Genomic DNA, 22,049 nt, shown 5'->3' with positions numbered 1-22,049 from the left:
TCCAACACAATTACAAAAAGTTTAGTGTTAATTGGACTGTATTTCATCAAGATACGCAAGACTGTGTGTTTGACCACAATGTGCAGGAAATTGTTGTTTTATATTTTGGGCGTTCTTTGGACTATCACAATTCTTTTAATAAGTTTTTGTCAGGAGGGGCCACAGATGCTGTGTGCAAAGTTTGGTGGAAATGGGACAAATTGCCTAGGAGGAGTTAGAAAAAGTAGGTTTGTTACATTCCAGAATGTGCAAATGGAAATGTACCTCGAAAGTGGGCGTGGCCTACATCACACAATTCAGATGAATGCAGGGAACACATAGACATAAGGTTTAACAATGTGCACCATGCTATGTGGGAGTTATTAGCCAAAAACGGTTTTGTGTTGAAAATAGCGCCACCTGCCGGTCATTTTTGGTGTGTGAGTTACAGGCACCAGTCTATACCACCCCTATGAATTTCATATCCATAAGTATTATGGTGTGGGCACAGTGCCAAATAAAAAATGAAACTGCCACCAGAGCGCCACCTAGTGTCGGATCGGTATGACCTTCGTCAGATATCCTCAGGAGGGCATTGGCAATGAGCGTAGCAAGTTTCATGTTAATCCGACAAACGGATGTGGAGATATAAATTACTTAAATTTAAAGAGCGCCACCTAGTGGTCATGAGACAAAATTTAGTACAGAGCCGTAGGGGCTCATGGGGAAGTAGTATCTTGAGTTTCATGTCCTTCGGACAAACCAATGTGGAGATATGCAACACTTCCTGTTTGGAGCGAAACCTGCAGGAAGTTGTAATTTAATAACTTGAGTATTCTTTGGAATATCAAAATTCTTTTAATAACTTTTTGTCAGAAGGGTCCACAGATGCTGTGTGCAAAGTTTGGTGCAAATTGGTGAAATTGCCTGGGAGGAGTTCGAAAAAGTAGGTTTGCGACATTTTGCGAGCTAGCGAAAAAAAACGGTAGGCGGATATGGGCGTGGCCTATATCAGGAGATTCAGCACAATTCACTGAAGGTGTGGATATAAGGTTTTTGAATGTGCGACAAAGTATGTGGGAGTTATTAGCCAAAACGCACTTTCCTTGATAATAGCGCCACCTAGTGGTGAAATTTCACAACAACAATAGATTATAAAATTTTTCGCCAGGTCTGATCTATATTCCAAGTTTGGTGAGTTTTGGGGTATGTTCAGGCAGTGAAAAATGCGATCATTTTGGCCTAAAAATAATAAAAAAAAAAATAATAATAATCACTACAAAAACAATAGGGTCCTTGCAGGTTCCCTGCTCGGGCCCTAATAATAATAATTAAAACTGCGAGCAGTGATGTACGGGCCCTCGCAGTCCACGCGTGTCGGGGCATGCTGCCGTCGGGGCTTGTTCATGCAACAACTTCCGTTGAGTAATGAAAAGTGAAGGCAGTCAAGGGAAAAACGGTTTTGTCTTGATAACAGCGCCACCTAGTGGCAATTTTTGGTGTGTGAGTTACAGGGGCCAGTGTGTACCACCCCAATGAATTTCATATCCATAAGTATTATGGTGTGGGCACAGTGCCAAAAACAAAATGAAACTGCCGACAGAGCGCCACCTAGTGTCGGAGCGGTAAGACGTTCGTCAGCCATCCTCAGGAGGGCATTTGCAATAAGTGTACCAAGTTTCATGTCAATCAGACAAACGGATGTGGACATATAAATTACTTCAATTTAAAGAGCGCCACCTAGTGGTGGTCGGCCAAAATTTGGCACAGAGCCTTAGGGGCTCATGGGGAAGTATTATCCTGAGTTTCATGTCATTCGGACACACCAATGTGGAGATATGCAACACTTCCTGTTTTGACCGAAATCAGCAGGAAGTTGTTATTTAATAACTTGAGTATTCTTTGGAATATCAAAATTCTTTTAATAACTTTTTGTCAGGAGGGTCCACAGATGCTGTGTGCAAAGTTTCGTGCAAATCGGTCGAACTGCCTGGGAGGAGTTCGAAAAAGTAGGTTTGCGACATTTTGCGAGCTAGCGAAAAAAAACGGTAGGCGGATATGGGCGTGGCCTATACCCAGAGATTCAGGAGGATTCACTGAACGCGTGGATATAAGGATTTAGAATGTGCGACAAAGTATGTGGGAGTTATTAGGCAAAACGCACTTTCCTTGATAACAGCGCCACCTAGTGGTGAAAATTCACAACGACGACAGATTATAAAATTTTTCGCCAGGTGTGACGTATATTCCAAGTTTGGCGAGTTTTGGGGTATGTTAAGGCAGTGAAAAATGCGATCATTTGGGATAAATAAAAATAATAATAAACATTACAATTACAATAGGGACCTCGCAGGTTTCCTGCTCGGGCCCTAATAATTAAAACTGCAAGCAGTGATGAACGGGCCCTCGCACTCCCACGTAAATTGGGCTGTGGCGCTGTTGAAGGGCCCGCTCATACTTCCTTTTGACAATTAAAGACAAACATTATTTCATCTGTGAATAGCTGTTTGGCAAAATGTTTGAGCAAAGTTTAAATTTTGATAGTTGAACGGTTTCTCTAGCTGAACATGAAGCTGAATGTTTTGATAGTTGAATGGTTTCTATAGCTGAACATAAAGCAGAATTTTTGAAAAAGTTGAAAAGGTTGAAAAGCTGAAAGTAATAGGCTGAAAGAGCTTAAAAAGCTGAACAGTTTGGCAGCCAAACAGTTTCTGTAGCTGCACATATGCTGGAGCAGTAGCAGAACCAAAGTTGAAAATGTCCCCATAAGAATGAATGGGAAAACACCTCTCAAACACCTGCAGGTTTAGAAAAAAGTGTAAAATATGCATACAGTGAGTAACAGGAGACATTGCTGAACCATGTGATGTATTTTTTATTTCTGTAGAGTGAAAAATGAGGGCACAAGAGCGAGAGACAAAACCGGTACCGTCTGCTCCACTCCAGAGATTTAGGCTCAAAGTTAACACTGCGGCTTATGGCGGAGTTGCTGGAGTTCTTGTCACTCTAGGGCTTCCACAGCCAAAAGTTTAAGTCGCACATCTGAAATAAGACGATCATGTGAAAGCCAACAAGATTTCCTACATTTCTATGTATATATTGTCTATGTGAAGTAAAAGCTGTGGGACCCAAATCAAGCGGAAGAGAGTTTTTTCTAAAGTTTTTGCAGCTGCTCTGCACTCTAGCGATGATGTCACCCACTCTAGCTCACGCAATACACACCCATTATTAACCCAGAAGAGGAGCTAAAAATCCTTCAAACTAGCTGTTCTTTCATCATTTAGCAATAAAAGCGCCACCTATTGGTTGATTTGCACCAAATTTTGTACAAACCCTCATCAGGCCATCCAACACAATTACAAAAAGTTTAGTGTTAATTGGACTGTATTTCATCAAGATAGGCAAGACTGTGTGTTTGGCCATAATGTGCAGGAAATTGTTGTTTTATATTTTGGGCGTTCTTTGGACTATCACAATTCTTTTAATAACTTTTTGTCAGGAGGGTCCATAGATGCCGTGTGCAAAGTTTTGTGGAAATGGGATAAATTGCCTAGGAGGAGTTCGAAAAAATAGGTTTGCGGTATTTAGCGAATTTGCGAATGGAATTCTGGCGCGAAAGTGGGCGTGGCCTACATCACACAATTCAGCTGAATGCAGGGAACACATGGACATACGATTTAACAATATGCACCATGTTATGTGGGAGTTATTAGCCAAAAACGGTTTTGTCTTGATAACAGCGCCACCTGCTGGTCATTTTTGGTGTGTGAGTTACAGGGGCCAGTCTATACCACCCCAATGACTTTCATATCCATAAGTGTTATGGTGTTGGCACAGTGCCAAATCTAAGATGAAACTGCCACCAGAGCGCCACCTAGTGTCGGATCGGTAACACATTCGTCAGGTATCCTCTGAAGGGCACTGGCAATGAGTGTACCAAGTCTTGTGTTAATCCGACCAACCGGTGTTGAGATATAAAATAGTTGAATTTAAACAGCGCCACCTGGTGGTCATCATCCCAAATTTTGAACAGAGCCTTAGGGCCTCACGTGGAAGTAGGATCCTGAGTTTTAAGTCATTCGGACACACCGACGTGGAGATATGCAACACTTCCTGTCCGGAGCGAAATCTGCAGGAAGTTATAATTTAATAACTCGGGTTTCTTTGGCATATGAAAATTCTTTTAATAACTTTTAGTCAGGAGGGTCCACAGATGCTGCGTGCAAAATTTGGTGCACATCGGTGAAAATGCCTGGGAGAGGTTCGAAAAAGTAGGTTTGCGACATTTGGCGAGCTAGCGAAAAAAAACGTTAGGCGGAAGTGGGCGTGGCCTATATCAGGAGATTCAGCACAATTCACTGAAGGCGGGGATATAAGGTTTTTGAATGTGTGATAAATTATGCGGGAGTTATTAGCCAAAACGCACTTTCCTTGAGTATAGCGCCACCTAGTGGTGAAAATTCATAACAACAATAGATTATAAAATTTTTCGCCAGGTCTGATCTATATTCAAACTTTGGTGAGTTTTGGGGTATGTTCAGGCAGTGAAAAATGCGATTTTGGGGATGGAACAATAATAATAATAATAATAATAATAATAATCCGAGCGGATCCAATAGGGCCTCGCACGAGATTCGTGCTCGGGCCCTAATAAGAAACACTACAAAAACAATAGGGTCCTTGCAGGTTCCCTGCTCGGGCCCTAATAATCATTACAATTACAATAGGGTCCTCGCAGGTTCCCTGCTCGGGCCCTAATAATAATAATAATCATTACAATTACAATAGGGTCCTTGCAGGTTCCCTGCTCGGGCCCTAATAATAATAATAATAATAATAATAAACATTACAATTACAATAGGGTCCTCGCAGGTTCCCTGCTCGGGCCCTAATTAAAACTGCAAGCAGTGATGATCGGGCCCTCGCAGGGTATGCTACCGTCGGGGCATGCTGCTGTCGAGGCATGCAGCTGTCGGGGCTTCTTCATGCAACAACTTCCATTGAGGAATGAAAAGTGAAGGCAGTCAAGCTGTTCTTTCATCATTTAGCAATAAAAGCGCCATGTATTGGGCAATTTGCACCAAATTTTGCACAAACCATCAGTGGGCCATGGAACACAATAGGTTAAGGCCTTGTGTTAATGGGAGAGTATTTGGTCAAGATACGCAAGATTGTCTGTTTGACCACAAGGTGCAGGAAATTGTAATTCTATATTTTGGGTGTTTAGTGGACTATCAAAATTCTTTAAATAACTTTTGTGGTGAGCATCCACAGATGCTGTGTGCAAAGCGTGGTGCAAATCGGTGAAATTGCCTGGGAGGAGTATGAAAAAGTACGTTTATCAGTTTTCGCGATTTTGCGAATGGAAATTGTGGGCGAAAGCGGGCGTGGCCTACATCAATCAATTCATCTGGATTCAGGTAACACGTAGATATAAGGTTTTAAACTGTGCGACATATTATGTGGGAGTTATTAACCAAAAACGACTTTGGCTTGATAACAGTGCCACCTGCTGGTCATTTTTGGTGTGTGAGTTACAGGGGCCAGTCTATACCACCTCAATGAGTTTCATATCCATAAGTGTTATGGTGTGGGCACAGTGGCAAAAATAAAATGAAACTGCCACCACAGCGCCACCTTGTGTCGGATCTGGAACACATTTGTCAGCTATCCTCAGGAGGGCATTGGGAATGAGTGTACCAAGTTTTGTGTTAATCCGACCAACCAATGTTGAGATATAAAATAGTTCAATTTAAACAGCGCCACCTGGTGGTGATCATCCCAAATTTTGCACAGAGCCTTAGGGGCTCATGGGGAAGTATTATCCTGAGTTTCATGTCATTCGGACTCACCAATGTGGAGATATGCAACACTTCCTGTTTTGACCGAAATCTGCAGGAAATTGTTATTTAATAACTTGAGTATTGTTTGGAATATCAAAATTCTTTTAATAACTTTTTGTCAGGAGAGTCCACAGATACTGTGTGCAAAGTTTCGTGCAAATCAGTCGAACTGCCTGGGAGGAGTTCGAAAAAGTAGGTTTGCGACATTTCGCGAGCTAGCAAAAAAAAACGGTAGGCGGATATGGGCGTGGCCTATACCCAGAGATTCAGGAGGATTCACTGAACGCGTGGATATAAGGTTTTTGAATGTGCGACAAAGTATGTGGGAGTTATTAGGCAAAACGCACTTTCCTTGATAATAGCGCCACCTAGTGGTGAAAATTCACAACGACAACAGATTATAAAATTTTTCACCAGGTCTGATCTATATTCCAAGTTTGGTGAGTTTTGGGGTATGTTCAGGCAGTGAAAAATGCGATCATTTTGTCAGAAGGAAAATAAAAACAAAAAATAATCACTACAAAAACAATAGGGACCTCGCAGGTTCCCTGCTCGGGCCCTAATAATCCTAGCAAATACAATAGGTCCTCGCACGAGATTCGTGCTCGGGCCCTAATAATCCTAGCAAATACAATAGGTCCTCGCACGAGATTCGTGCTCGGGCCCTAATAATCCTTACAGATACAATAGGTCCTCGCACGAGATTCGTGCTCGGGCCCTAATAAATAATCCTTACAGATACAAGAGGTCCTCGCACGAGATTCGTGCTCGGGCCCTAATAATCCTTACAGATACAATAGGTCCTCGCACGAGATTCGTGCTCGGGCCCTAATAATAAATAATCCTAGCAGATACAATAGGTCCTCGCACGAGATTCGTGCTCGGGCCCTAATAATAATAAATAATCCTTACAGATACAATAGGTCCTCGCACGAGATTCGTGCTCGGGCCCTAATAATAAATAATCCTTACAGATACAATAGGTCCTCGCACGAGATTCGTGCTCGGGCCCTAATAATCCTTACAGATACAATAGGTCCTCGCACGAGATTCGTGCTCGGGCCCTAATAAATAATCCTTACAGATACAATAGGTCCTCGCACGAGATTCGTGCTCGGGCCCTAATTACAATTACAATAGGGTCCTTGCAGGTTCCCTGCTCGGGCCCTAATAATAAGAAACACTACAATTACAATAGGGTCCTCGCAGGTTACCTGCTCGGGCCCTAATAATAAATAATCCTTACAGATACAATAGGTCCTCGCACGAGATTCGTGCTCGGGCCCTAATAATAATAAATAATCCTTACAGATACAATAGGTCCTCGCACGAGATTCGTGCTCGGGCCCTAATAATAAATAATCCTTACAGATACAATAGGTCCTCGCACGAGATTCGTGCTCGGGCCCTAATAAATAATCCTTACAGATACAATAGGTCCTCGCACGAGATTCGTGCTCGGGCCCTAATAATAAATAATCCTTACAGATACAATAGGTCCTCGCACGAGATTCGTGCTCGGGCCCTAATAATCCTTACAGATACAATAGGTCCTCGCACGAGATTCGTGCTCGGGCCCTAATTAAAACTGCAAGCAGTGATGTACGGGCCCTCGCAGGGTATGCTCCCGTCGGGGCATGTGCATCCTTCCTTTTGAAAATGTAAGACAAATATCATTTGAGTTGTGAATAGATGTTTAGCAAAATGTTTGAGCAAAGCTTAAGCAGTCTTAAAACTAGAATTGTCTGAATCCTGTTGTGTCATTTCATCTTAACAAATCCACAACAACTTCCTTAATTTCCAACAGTTACTGAATTGCTTTTCTGCTTCGTTTCCACAGCATAACCAAAATCAGAGCGTTTGTGAAACACAAAGTTGCTTTGCCGTCCAGCAGAAAATAGAGGCATCGGGTACACTTCAAGTGTTTATTAATGTATCACAAATACATCCAATAACTGTAGCCCACTGGCTGACTATGTTACTATACTGTAACTACTCTACAGTGATGTACATGTAATGTTTTTTTTTTTGTTTTTTTTACTTATGCACGTCAATAAAGGTGGAAAAGATTTAGCAGAGGAGAGCGGTTTGTACTCTATGCACTTCTGCCTCATCTGTGTTACTGTTGCATTTAAATGTCCTCTGAAAAGACTTAGACATTTGTCACTCTGCTTGAACCAGGATATAATGGGTTTGGATTTAAAACTGGGAGGAATCCAGTTAAATCAGTGTTAATCTTGGCTGGCATTGTCTTTAGCTTTTTAATGATTGTGATTGTAAAATGTATCAGTCATGAAGAATACATTTATTGTGTCATGATAGAAATGTAAAGATTTTCACTGTTTTCTGTTTGATATAATGTCAGATTAAAGAATTCACATAATTTCCTTTTTAAAGAAAACTTGAAATAATTAGGGCCTGAGCAGGGAACCTGCGAGGACCCCATTGTAATTGTAATGATTATTAGGGCCCGAGCAGGGAACCTGCAAGGACCCTATTGTAATTGTAATGATTATTAGGGCCCGAGCAGGGAACCTGCAAGGACCCTATTGTAATTGTAATGATTATTAGGGCCCGAGCAGGGAACCTGCGAGGACCCTATTGTAATTGTAATGATTACCCTATTGTTTTTGTAGTGATTATTATTATTTTTTTTTAAATTATTTTTAGGCCAAAATGATCGCATTTTTCACTGCCTGAACATACCCCAAAACTCACCAAACTTGGAATATAGATCAGACCTGGCGAAAATTTTTATAATCTATTGTTGTTGTGAAATTTCACCACTAGGTGGCGCTATTATCAAGGAAAGTGCGTTTTGGCTAATAACTCCCACATACTTTGTCGCACATTCAAAAACCTTATATCCACGCCTTCAGTGAATTGTGCTGAATCTCCTGACATAGGCCACGCCCATATCCGCCTACCGTTTTTTTTCGCTAGCTCGCAAAATGTCGCAAACCTACTTTTTCGAACTCCTCCCAGGGAATTTCACCGATTTGCACGAAACTTTGCACACAGCATCTGTGGACCCTCCTGACAAAAACTTATTAAAAGAATTTTGATATTCCAAAGGATACTCAAGTTATTACATAACAACTTCCTGCAGATTTCGCTCCAAACAGGAAGTGTTGCATATCTCCACAATGCTGTGTCCGAATGACATCAAACTCAGGATACTACTTCCCCATGAGCCCCTAAGGCTCTGTACTAAATTTTGTCTCATGACCACTAGGTGGCGCTCTTTAAATTGAAGTCATTTATATCTCCACATCCGTTTGTCGGATTAACATGAAACTGGCTACACTCATTGCCAATGCCCTCCTGAGGATAGCTGACGAAGGTCATACCGATCCGACACTAGGTGGCGTTCTGGTGGCAATTTCATTTTTTATTTGCCACTGTGCCCACACCATAACACTTATGGATATGAAACTCATTGGGGTGTTACAGACTGGCCCCTGTAACTCACACACCAAAAATGACGAGCAGGTGGCGCTAAATGGCTCCATAGCGCCCCCTGGAATATTTCAAAATTGAAGCCCTGCCTCCTACATGCACGTACATGAACCAAATTCGGTAGGCTTATGTATCATCACCAGACGCACAAAAAACCCTCTTGGACACATACCCTCAGTCCAACAGGAAGTCCGCCATTTTCCTTCAAATTCAATCCTTTGCCATCAAGCAGGAAGTCCTGATAACTTCAACATACATTTTCCCATCGGCATCAAATTGCTCACACATGTAGAGGGGCTCGCCCTGAACACGTCTCTGCATCAATACTATGTCATATCTATAGCGCCACCCTCTGGACACAGCAAGTCACTGAAGATGTCACTGTTGTGTTTTGTGTGACACGGATTCCATTTACATTAGGTACCACATTTCCACAGCCAACGGGCAAGCACACAACTGGGCGCACAGGCCTCCGACGGCGCCACAGCCCAACGTACGTGGACTGCGAGGGCCCGTTCATCGCTGCTTGCAGCTTTAATTATTATTATTTTTATTTATCCCAAATGATCGCATTTTTCACTGCCTGAACATACCCCAAAACTCGCCAAACTTGGAATATACGTCACACCTGGCGAAAAATTTTATAATCTGTCATCGTTGTGAATTTTCGCCACTAGGTGGCGCTGTTATCAAGGAAAGTGCGTTTTGCCTTATAACTCCCACATACTTTGTCGCACATTCAAAAACCTTATATCCACGCGTTCAGTGAATCCTCCTGAATCTCTGGGTATAGGCCACGCCCATATCCGCCTACCGTTTTTTTTCGCTAGCTCGCAAAATGTCGCAAACCTACTTTTTCGAACTCCTCCCAGGCAGTTCGACCGATTTGCAAGAAACTTTGCACACAGCATCTGTGGACCCTCCTGACAAAAAGTTATTAAAAGAATTTTGATATTCCAAAGAATACTCAAGTTATTAAATAACAATTTCCTGCAGATTTCGGTCAAAACAGGAAGTGTTGCATATCTCCACATTGGTGTGTCCGAATGACATGAAACTCAGGATAATACTTCCCCATGAGCCCCTAAGGCTCTGTGCCAAATTTTGGACGACCACCACTAGGTGGCGCTCTTTAAATTGAAGTAATTTATATCTCCACATCCGTTTGTCTGATTGACATGAAACTTGGTAAACTTATTGCAAATGCCCTCCTGAGGATGGCTGACGAAGGTCTTACCGCTCCGACACTAGGTGGCGCTCTGGCGGCAGTTTCATTTTCTTTTTGGCACAGTGCCCACACCATAATACTTATCGATATGAAATTCATTGGGGTGGTACACACTGGCCCCTGTAACTCACACACCAAAAATTACCACTAGGTGGCGCTGTTATCAAGACAAAACCGTTTTTCCCTTGACTGCCTTCACTTTTCATTACTCAACGGAAGTTGATGCATGAACAAGCCCCGACGGCAGCATGCCCCGACACGCGTGGACTGGGAGGGCCCGTACATCACTGCTCGCAGTTTTAATTAGGGCCCGAGCAGGAAACCTGCGAGGTCCCTATTGTAATTGTAATGTTTATTATTATTATTATTTTTATTTATCCCAAATGATCGCATTTTTCACTGCCTGAACATACCCCAAAACTCGCCAAACTTGGAATATACGTCACATCTGGCGAAAAATTTTATAATCTGTCGTCGTTGTGAATTTTCACCACTAGGTGGCGCTGTTATCAAGGAAAGTGCGTTTTGCCTAATAACTCCCACATACTTTGTCGCACATTCTAAATCCTTATATCCACGCGTTCAGTGAATCCTCCTGAATCTCTGGGTATAGGCCACGCCCATATCCGCCTACCGTTTTTTTTCGCTAGCTCGCAAAATGTCGCAAACCTACTTTTTCGAACTCCTCCCAGGCAGTTCGACCGATTTGCACGAAACTTTGCACACAGCATCTGTGGACCCTCCTGACAAAAAGTTATTAAAAGAATTTTGATATTCCAAAGAATGCTCAAGTTATTAAATAACAATTTCCTGCAGATTTCGGTCAAAACAGGAAGTGTTGCATATCTCCACATTGGTGTGTCCGAATGACATGAAACTCACGATAATACTTCCCCATGAGCCCCTAAGGCTCTGTGCCAAATTTTGGACGACCACCACTAGGTGGCGCTCTTTAAATTGAAGTAATTTATATCTCCACATCCGTTTGTCTGATTGACATGAAACTTGGTACACTTATTGCAAATGCCCTCCTGAGGATGGCTGACGAAGGTCTTACCGCTCCGACACTAGGTGGCGCTCTGGCGGCAGTTTCATTTTGTTTCTGGCACTGTGCCCACACCATAATACTTATGGATATGAAATTCATTGGGGTGGTACACACTGGCCCCTGTAACTCACACACCAAAAATTACCACTAGGTGGCGCTGTTATCAAGACAAAACCGTTTTTCCCTTGACTGCCTTCACTTTTCATTACTCAACGGAAGTTGTTGCATGAACAAGCCCCGACGGCAGCATGCCCCAACACGTGTGGACTGCGAGGGCCCGTACATCACTGCTCGCAGTTTTAATTATTTTTTGTTATTTTTCTTCTGCCAAAATGATCGCATTTTTCACTGCCTGAACATACCCCAAAACTCGCCAAACTTGGAATATACGTCACACCTGGCGAAAAATTTTATAATCTGTCGTCGTTGTGAATTTTCACCACTAGGTGGCGCTGTTATCAAGGAAAGTGCGTTTTGCCTAATAACTCCCACATACTTTGTCGCACATTCTAAATCCTTACATCCACGCGTTCAGTGAATCCTCCTGAATCTCTGGGTATAGGCCACGCCCATATCCGCCTACCGTTTTTTTTCGCTAGCTCGCAAAATGTCGCAAACCCACTTTTTCGAACTCCTCCCACACAATTTCACCGATTTGCACCAAACTTTGCACACAGCATCTGTGGACCCTCCTGACAAAAAGTTATTAAAAGAAGTTTAATATTCCAAAGAATACTCAAGTTATTAAATGACAACTTCCTGCAGATTTCGTTCCAAACAGGAAGTGTTGCATATCTCCACATTGGTGTGTCCGAATGACATGCAACTCAGGATACTACTTCGACATGAGCCCCTAAGGCTCTGTGCAAAGTTTTGGCCAATGACCACTAGGTGGCGCTCTTGAAATTGAAGTAATTTATATCTCCACATCCGTTTGTCGGATTAACATGAAACTTGCTACACTCATTGCCAATGCCCTCCTGAGGATAGCTGACGAAGGTCATACCGATCCGACACTAGGTGGCGCTCTGGTGGCAGTTTCATTTTTTATTTGCCACTGTGCTTACACTATAACACTTATGGATATGAAACTCATAGGGGTGTTAGACACTGGCCCCTGTAACTCACACACCAAAAATGACGAGCAGGTGGCGCTAAATGGCTCCATAGCGCCCCCTGGAATGTTTCAAAATTGAAGCCCTGCCTCCTACATGCATGTACATGAACCAAATTCGGTAGGCTTATGTATCATCACCAGACGCACAAAAAACCCTCTTGGACACATACCCTCAGTCCAACAGGAAGTCCGCCATTTTCCTTCAAATTCAATCCTTTGCCATCAAGCAGGAAGTCCTGATAACTTCAACATACAATTTCTCATCGGCATCAAATTGCTCACACATGTAGAGGGGCTCGCCCTGAACACGTCTCTGCATCAATACTCTGTCATATCTATAGCGCCACCCTCTGGACACAGCAAGTCACTGAAGATGTCACTGTTGTGTTTTGTGTGACACGGATCCCATTTACATTAGCTACCACATTTCCACACCCAACGGGCAAGCACACAACTGGGCGCACAGGCCTCCGACGGCGCCACAGCCCAACGTACGTGGACTGCGAGGGCCCGTTCATCGCTGCTTGCAGCTTTAATTTTTATTTTTATTTTTCCCAAATGATCGCATTTTTCACTGCCTGAACATACCCCAAAACTCGCCAAACTTGGAATATAGATCACACCTGGCGAAAAATTTTATAATCTGTTGTCATTGTCAAATTTCGCCACTAGGTGGCGCTATTATGAAGGAAAGTGCGTTTTGGCTAATAACTCACACATACTTTGTCGCACATTCAAAAACCTTATATCCCCACCTTCAGTGAATTGTGCTGAATCTCCTGATATAGGCCACGCCCATATCCGCCTACCGTTTTTTTTCGCTAGCTCGCAAAATGTCGCAAACCTACTTTTTCGAACTCCTCCCAGGCAGTTCGACCGATTTGCACGAAACTTTGCACACAGCATCTGTGGACCCACCTGACAAAAAGTTATTAAAAGAATTTTGATATTCCAAAGAATACTCAAGTTATTAAATAACAATTTCCTGCAGATTTCGGTCAAAACAGGAAGTGTTGCATATCTCCACATTGGTGTGTCCGAATGACATGAAACTCAGGATAATACTTCCCCATGAGCCCCTAAGGCTCTGTGCCAAATTTTGGACGACCACCACTAGGTGGCGCTCTTTAAATTGAAGTAATTTATATCTCCACATCCGTTTGTCTGATTGACATGAAACTTGGTAAACTTATTGCAAATGCCCTCCTGAGGATGGCTGACGAAGGTCTTACCGCTCCGACACTAGGTGGCGCTCTGGCGGCAGTTTCATTTTCTTTTTGGCACAGTGCCCACACCATAATACTTATCGATATGAAATTCATTGGGGTGGTACACACTGGCCCCTGTAACTCACACACCAAAAATTACCACTAGGTGGCGCTGTTATCAAGACAAAACCGTTTTTCCCTTGACTGCCTTCACTTTTCATTACTCAACGGAAGTTGATGCATGAACAAGCCCCGACGGCAGCATGCCCCGACACGCGTGGACTGGGAGGGCCCGTACATCACTGCTCGCAGTTTTAATTAGGGCCCGAGCAGGGAACCTGCAAGGACCCTATTGTAATTGTAATGATTATTATTGTTATTAGGGCCCGAGCAGGGAACCTGCAAGGACCCTATTGTAATTGTAATGATTATTTTTTGTTATTTGTTATTTTTCTTCTGCCAAAATGATCGCATTTTTCACTGCCTGAACATACCCCAAAACTCACCAAACTTGGAATATAGATCAGACCTGGCGAAAAATTTTATAATCTGTTGTCGTTGTGAATTTTCACCACTAGGTGGCGCTATTATCAACGAAAGTGCGTTTTGCCTAATAACTCCCACATACTTTGTCGCACATTCAAAAACCTTATATCCACGCGTTCAGTGAATCCTCCTGAATCTCTGGGTATAGGCCACGCCCATATCCGCCTACCGTTTTTTTTCGCTAGCTCGCAAAATGTCGCAAACCTACTTTTTCCAACTATTCCCAGGCATTTTGACCAACGTGCACCAAATTTTGCACACAGCATCTGTGGACCCTCCTGACAAAAAGTTATTAAAAGAATTTTGATATTCCAAAGAATACTCAAGTTATTAAATAACAACTTCCTGCTGATTTCGGTCAAAACAGGAAGTGTTGCATATCTCCACATTGGTGTGTCCGAATGACATGAAACTCAGGATAATACTTCCCCATGAGCCCCTAAGGCTCTGTGCCAAATTTTGGCCGACCACCACTAGGTGGCGCTCTTTAAATTGAAGTAATTTATATGTCCACATCCGTTTGTCTGATTGACATGAAACTTGGTACACTTATTGCAAATGCCCTCCTGAGGATGGCTGACGAACGTCTTACCGCTCCGACACTAGGTGGCGCTCTGTCGGCAGTTTCATTTTGTTTTTGGCACTGTGCCCACACCATAATACTTATGGATATGAAATTCATTGGGGTGGTACACACTGGCCCCTGTAACTCACACACCAAAAATTGCCACTAGGTGGCGCTGTTATCAAGACAAAACCGTTTTTCCCTTGACTGCCTTCACTTTTCATTACTCAACGGAAGTTGTTGCATGAACAAGCCCCGACGGCAGCATGCCCCGACACGCGTGGACTGCGAGGGCCCGTACATCACTGCTCGCAGTTTTAATTAGGGCCCGAGCAGGGAACCTGCAAGGACCCTATTGTAATTGTAATGATTATTAGGGCCCGAGCACGAATCTCGTGCGAGGCCCTATTGGATCCGCTCGGATTATTATTATTATTATTATTATTATTATTGTTCCATCCCCAAAATCGCATTTTTCACTGCCTGAACATACCCCAAAACTCACCAAAGTTTGAATATAGATCAGACCTGGCGAAAAATTTTATAATCTATTGTTGTTATGAATTTTCACCACTAGGTGGCGCTATACTCAAGGAAAGTGTGTTTTGGCTAATAACTCCCGCATAATTTATCACACATTCAAAAACCTTATATCCCCGCCTTCAGTGAATTGTGCTGAATCTCCTGATATAGGCCACGCCCACTTCCGCCTAACGTTTTTTTTCGCTAGCTCGCCAAATGTCGCAAACCTACTTTTTCGAACTCCTCCCAGGCATTTTCACCGATGTGCACCAAATTTTGCACGCAGCATCTGTGGACCCTCCTGACTAAAAGTTATTAAAAGAATTTTCACATGCCAAAGAAACCCGAGTTATTAAATTATAACTTCCTGCAGATTTCGCTCCGGACAGGAAGTGTTGCATATCTCCACGTCGGTGTGTCCGAATGACTTAAAACTCAGGATCCTACTTCCACGTGAGGCCCTAAGGCTCTGTTCAAAATTTGGGATGATGACCACCAGGTGGCGCTGTTTAAATTCAACTATTTTATATCTCAACACCGGTTGGTCGGATTAACACAAGACTTGGTACACTCATTGCCAGTGCCCTTCAGAGGATACCTGACGAATGTGTTACCGATCCGACACTAGGTGGCGCTCTGGTGGCAGTTTCATCTTAGATTTGGCACTGTGCCAACACCATAACACTTATGGATATGAAAGTCATTGGGGTGGTATAGACTGGCCCCTGTAACTCACACACCAAAAATGACCAGCAGGTGGCGCTGTTATCAAGACAAAACCGTTTTTGGCTAATAACTCCCACATAACATGGTGCATATTGTTAAATCGTATGTCCATGTGTTCCCTGCATTCAGCTGAATTGTGTGATGTAGGCCACGCCCACTTTCGCGCCAGAATTCCATTCGCAAATTCGCTAAATACCGCTAACCCATTTTTTCGAACTCCTCCTAGGCAATTTATCCCATTTCCACAAAACTTTGCACACGGCATCTATGGACCCTCCTGACAAAAAGTTATTAAAAGAATTGTGATAGTCCAAAGAACGCCCAAAATATAAAACAACAATTTCCTGCACATTGAGGCCAAACACACAGTCTTGCCTATCTTGATGAAATACAGTCCAATTAACACTAAACTTTTTGTAATTGTGTTGGATGGCCTGATGAGGGTTTGTACAAAATTTGGTGCAAATCAACCAATAGGTGGCGCTTTTATTGCTAAATGATGAAAGAACAGCTAGTTTGAAGGATTTTTAGCTCGTCTTCTGGGTTTATAATGGGTGTGTATTGCGTGAGCTAGAGTGGGTGACATCATCGCTAGAGTGCAGAGCAGCTGCAAAAACTTTAGAAAAAACTCTCTTCCGCTTGATTTGGGTCCCACAGCTTTTACTTCACATAGACAATATATACATAGAAATGTAGGAAATCTTGTTGGCTTTCACATGATCGTCTTATTTCAGATGTGCGACTTAAACTTTTGGCTGTGGAAGCCCTAGAGTGACAAGAACTCCAGCAACTCCGCCATAAGCCGCAGTGTTAACTTTGAGCCTAAATCTCTGGAGTGGAGCAGACGGTACCGGTTTTGTCTCTCGCTCTTGTGCCCTCATTTTCCACTCTACAGAAATAAAAAATACATCACATGGTTCAGCAATGTCTCCTGTTACTCACTGTATGCATATTTTGGCCATAACCATTACACTTTTTTCTAAACCTGCAGGTGTTTGGGAGGTGTTTTCCCATTCATTCTTATGGGGACATTTTCACTTTTGGTTCTGCTACTGCTCCAGCATCTGTGCAGTTACAGAAACTGTTTGGCTGCCAAACTGTTCAGCTTTTTAAGCTCTTTCAGCCTATTACTTTCAGCTTTTCAACCTTTTCAACTTTTTCAAAAATTCTGCTTTATGTTCAGCTATAGAAACCATTCAACTATCAAAACATTCAGCTTCATGTTCAGCTAGAGAAACCGTTCAACTATCAAAATTTAAACTTTGCTCAAACATTTTGCCAAACAGCTATTCACAGCTGAAATGATGTTTGTCTTTAATTGTCAAAAGGAAGTATGAGCGCGCCCTTCAACAGCGCCACAGCCCAATTTACGTGGGAGTGCGAGGGCCCGTTCATCACTGCTTGCAGTTTTAATTATTATTATTAGGGCCCGAGCAGGAAACCTGCGAGGTCCCTATTGTAATTGTAATGATTATTATTGTTATTTTTATTTTATTTTTTCTTCTGCCAAAATGATCGCATTTTTCACTGTCTGGACATACCCCAAAACTCACCAAACTTGGAATATATGTCACACCTGGCGAAAATTTTTATAATCTGTTGTCATTGTGAATTTTCGCCACTAGGTGGCGCTATTACCAAGGAAAGTGCGTTTTGCCTAATAACTCCCACATACTTTGTCACACATTCAAAAACCTTACATCCACGCGTTCAGTGAATTGTGCTGAATCTCCTGATATAGGCCACGCCCATATCCGCCTACCGTTTTTTTTCGCTAGCTCGCGAAACGTCGCAAACCTACTTTTTCGAACTCGAACAGGCTAGGTTAAATCAAGTGCAACATACCTGCTGCTGAACCACCCTCTCTGCACCAGAGGACTGCTCACGTTCCTCAGGTGCTCTCCTCTGTAATGACAAAATAAGATACTTTGTATTAAACCACCAGTCGAACATTGCAGAGGTCAGCTGATAAAAAATACATCAACCGCACCATTACAATGCGTAAACAATTACCTTCCCGCCCTTGCCGACGACTGTCCACTCAAAGGGGTTTGAGGGACGAGGTACGGCGACCTGTCCCCTGACAACCACCTTTGGGACGACGTGCCTACGAGGCGGCGACGCTCTGGGAGCAGGCTGTACCTTTGGTGTCGGAGGCTGCAGTTGTTCAAATGCAGCGTTCCACAGCAGCCCGGCTAGAACGGGCATGCCGTCACTATCGCTGAGGTGAACCTGCGAAAATAACGAAAATGAAACAGATTACACGGTGCAATAAACTTGTCATTCGACTACAGACAAGGTGTAGATGACGCTATGTATTCTACTTACACCATCTCTGCACCACAGCTCACGGCGGTTCATCGGGAAATGCTCAGCTGTAGGGAAGTACCTGACACCTAAAAAAGAAAAATAACATACATTATTGTAACATCTCTATGGGTTATATTTAAAGTTTTAACGGAATGATTATGGAAATTGTAATATTCGTTCAAACGGTCTGCCAAACAACATATGATGCATTATACGTGGAAATGTACTTAAACTCTAGTCTTTTTAAAGCTTACCCATACGTGCTGCCACGCGACGGAACTCTTGACGCATGAAGTCTTGCTGAAGGACTTCAACGGTCAAACGAGGTACGAAGTCTGCGACACACACCTGGAGAGTAAAGTGGTTGTTAATGACATAATAATCTCTTTCTGAAAATGCAATAACTAATATCGTATAAATATACATTATTTTGCAACAGTTCATACAACTAAATTAACTGTGGTAATATATCAATGAATACAATAGAAAATAAACCTACGTTAGACCATCGACTGCAAGCGGCTTGCAGGAACTTAGCGAAGTCCGCCCCTGCCTCGTCGATGGTCTTGCTGGTTGTCAGGTTGTTGCTAGGTGCCATGACCAGGACTGCGTCAGGAGTCCGAGGAACAGCAGCATGCAGCAACTCGGTCCTCAGCTCCCTCGCGCAGGCCCCGGGCGTGGACATGATGCCAAAGGAGAGTGAGCCCTCTGGCATCGGAACAATGCCATCTGCGAAAGCGCGCAGATGGGAAGCGCCTATGAGAAGAACAAACTGGAAAAAAAGATTACATTGTTATAGAATGAAAATCACTAATTATTTAAGTCTTGTTATTAATATTATCATTATTGTTATTATTTTACCTTCTCGTCAGGGACTTCCGGCGGAATGACCAACTTGTGTTGTTTTCCCGTCAGCGACGAGATTGGCCATTGTCGCACAGCGTGGCGCTGACCGGTGCCAACTAATACACAGAAGAAAAAGACACCGAGATACACGTAGTTCATAAAATATTATAAATCATCATCACAAATCATGTAAACGCAACACACCTTGCCACTAGCAAAATATACATACACATACAAGGAAAAGATTTACATACGTGCGACAGAGACATTGGCGGGCCGCTGCGGTTCCACGTCAACCGTTCGCCGTTCTGCCATACGCCGTTTGGCTGCCTCCGAACGGCGATAAGACTTGCCCCGTGGCATCTAATGACAAGTAGACAATTGATTAATATTGACATAACAACTCATCTCTAGCCTGCAATAATTGGAAAAATACATCTTATACACACATTTAACAAGCAACCAGTGATGGAAGCAGAAGAATTAAAGTTGTTACTTAAATCAAAGTATTCATACAACACTGACAAATACTAGACTAAAATGCTGATAGTTTACTTTAACCCTTGTATTATGTTTGTTTGTCCCCCTTTACTTTGGTGTTCCCAGTCAAATTTGACCAGTCTGGTTTAACTGCTCTTACATTAACACAAAAAACATCATTTAAACATAATCGGCACCAAGTTCTATTTAAGACCTTTTAATACTGTACATAATGTATCCACCTACCAGTGAACATCAATAACTGCAGTGAATATCCAAACAATAGACAATGAAAATTATAATAATAATAATCAAAACACAGACCAAATTCACAGAACATCAGAAAATCTACATAAATAATCACAACAACCAGATTTTTATGATATTATGATGTTATAAATCAGTCAGATTTTATGTGAACACCACAGGAGGGTTAAAAACACATTTCATTTCCATGTAGCCATGTTACAATGACCTTCTCCCCAATACATAGCTATATTAATGAAAACAATAATTACTGAAAAGCTCTGTACAGCTAGTGGATTGCCGTTTTACAGTTTGATGATATTGCTAAATTAGGAGTATAGTAGAGGGTACAATCAGTAAGTTACATTTCTCTTTTACTCTGTCTGTCTGCAGTGAAGCGCTACAACGCCCGCGAAGTTCAAAAATGTACTCCAGCCAATCATGGCGCAAAACGCCTCGAAGTTGAAAATTTACTCCCGACACCCACCGCGCAACAACCCCAGCGACATTTCAAATATACTCGCGCCAATCGCAGCGCAAAAACGGAGTCGTTTACCAGTGAGCCGATGTGACAGTTGAAATCACTTGATATTAAATTAAATGAATATTGTCTAAAGACTGCCATTGCTAGTAGCTTGTAGCTGCTTTAGCAAACACACCAAAGGCACTCATATGCTACCAAACATGTGGTTATAACCTGTGCTAACAGCCAACCACCTCTCCTATGACTACAGGGAAGCTAGTTACAGTAGCTACTGCAGGAGAAGACTCGGTAACTTTTAGCTCGTTTAGAAAAAAACACCCAAAGGTTTCTGCTGCCGAGCGATGCTAATAATGCTTGCTAACTAGCTTTCTCGTCACAGCAGAGTAGCCAACAGTGTTAATAACAGCATTGATAATACTCATTTACAAACCATGCACACGCAATGTACCTTGCTGAAGTTAGCAGTATTTTACATAAATTCAGAATACATTCACAATTACGGTTCGATGAGGCAGCTAGCATGGATATTAGCTCGTTGTCCGCTGCACTGACAGAGCAGCCTTCTCTGTGCCGCGATGGGAAACAGCGGATTTAATCTAAATTTACTCACCGTGTTGAGCAAGCTGAAGGTCCTTGAAAAGAATGCTGCTGTCTTAATCCGAAAATGTTGGAAATGTCTGCGAGTATCTGTATATATTTGTGTGTATTCGTTGAAAAATCCGTAGAGCCAAGGTAAAGCAGTCTGTACAGGACGAGAGTCAGGTAACAGACAATCGTTCAAACGTTGCAGCGCTGACGTCAAGTTTTTTCTCACGACGTGATTGGTTGATGCGTTCAAATCCACTTAAAAAGCTAAGTGAAATGAAACTCTGCTACTTTTTCACAGCGTTTTCCATAATCAAAAGATATGATACATTGTTAGAAGACTATGTCTGCCAGATGATCATATTACCGCGAGAAAGACACAGATTACCATAAATGCCAGATAATTCTTCAGTCTGAAATATTAAACATTTCACACTGTGCCAATCCCAGAATACTTATGTCAACAAAATTCATCAGTCATATAAACTGGTGACTGCAACTCACACACCAAAAATGACGAGCAGTTGGCAGATGACAGATTTGACATGACATAGTATTGACACACAGCTCACTGCATGCAGTCAAGATAACATGCCAACCCCGTTTTGTTACTGGTAGAAAAACACAATGTGTTGACAGTAATAAATCACACTGTTTCCTACTGACATTGTATTATTTTGTATGATTTTAAGTTAGATACATTAATACAATGTCAAAATGAAATTATTGCTGGAAAAGTAATGTAACACCATAAGCACCTTTCTTATCTTGCACTACTTACCATTTCTACCTCTGCCATCCTGTGCAACTACCCAGTACAATAATACCATTTTCTTTTTCTACATTTATATTTTCTG

General features: G+C 42.4%; 1 protein-coding gene across 1 annotated transcript; it reads right to left on the bottom strand.

Moving 5' to 3' along the window:
* Positions 1–2,949: 2,949 nt before the first annotated feature.
* LOC311262086 (uncharacterized protein) lies at positions 2,950–21,352 on the bottom strand. The gene is made up of 9 exons (XM_084361240.1): positions 21,218–21,352; positions 19,652–19,760; positions 19,413–19,513; positions 19,051–19,323; positions 18,806–18,899; positions 18,570–18,637; positions 18,255–18,473; positions 18,087–18,146; positions 2,950–3,021 (listed from the first exon to the last, which is right to left on the bottom strand). Exons 2-9 carry the CDS (start codon positions 19,758–19,760, stop codon positions 2,986–2,988), a joined length of 960 nt encoding a protein of 319 aa, XP_084217366.1. The 5' UTR covers positions 21,218–21,352; the 3' UTR covers positions 2,950–2,985.
* Positions 21,353–22,049: the final 697 nt, after the last annotated feature.

The sequence above is a fragment of the Pagrus pagrus genome (genome assembly GCF_965226575.1).
Source record: "Pagrus pagrus genome assembly, chromosome: 9".
Lineage (NCBI taxonomy): Eukaryota > Metazoa > Chordata > Actinopteri > Spariformes > Sparidae > Pagrus > Pagrus pagrus.
Note: the sequence above shows the minus strand (reverse complement) of the source record. Positions and strands in the feature narration are given on the sequence as shown.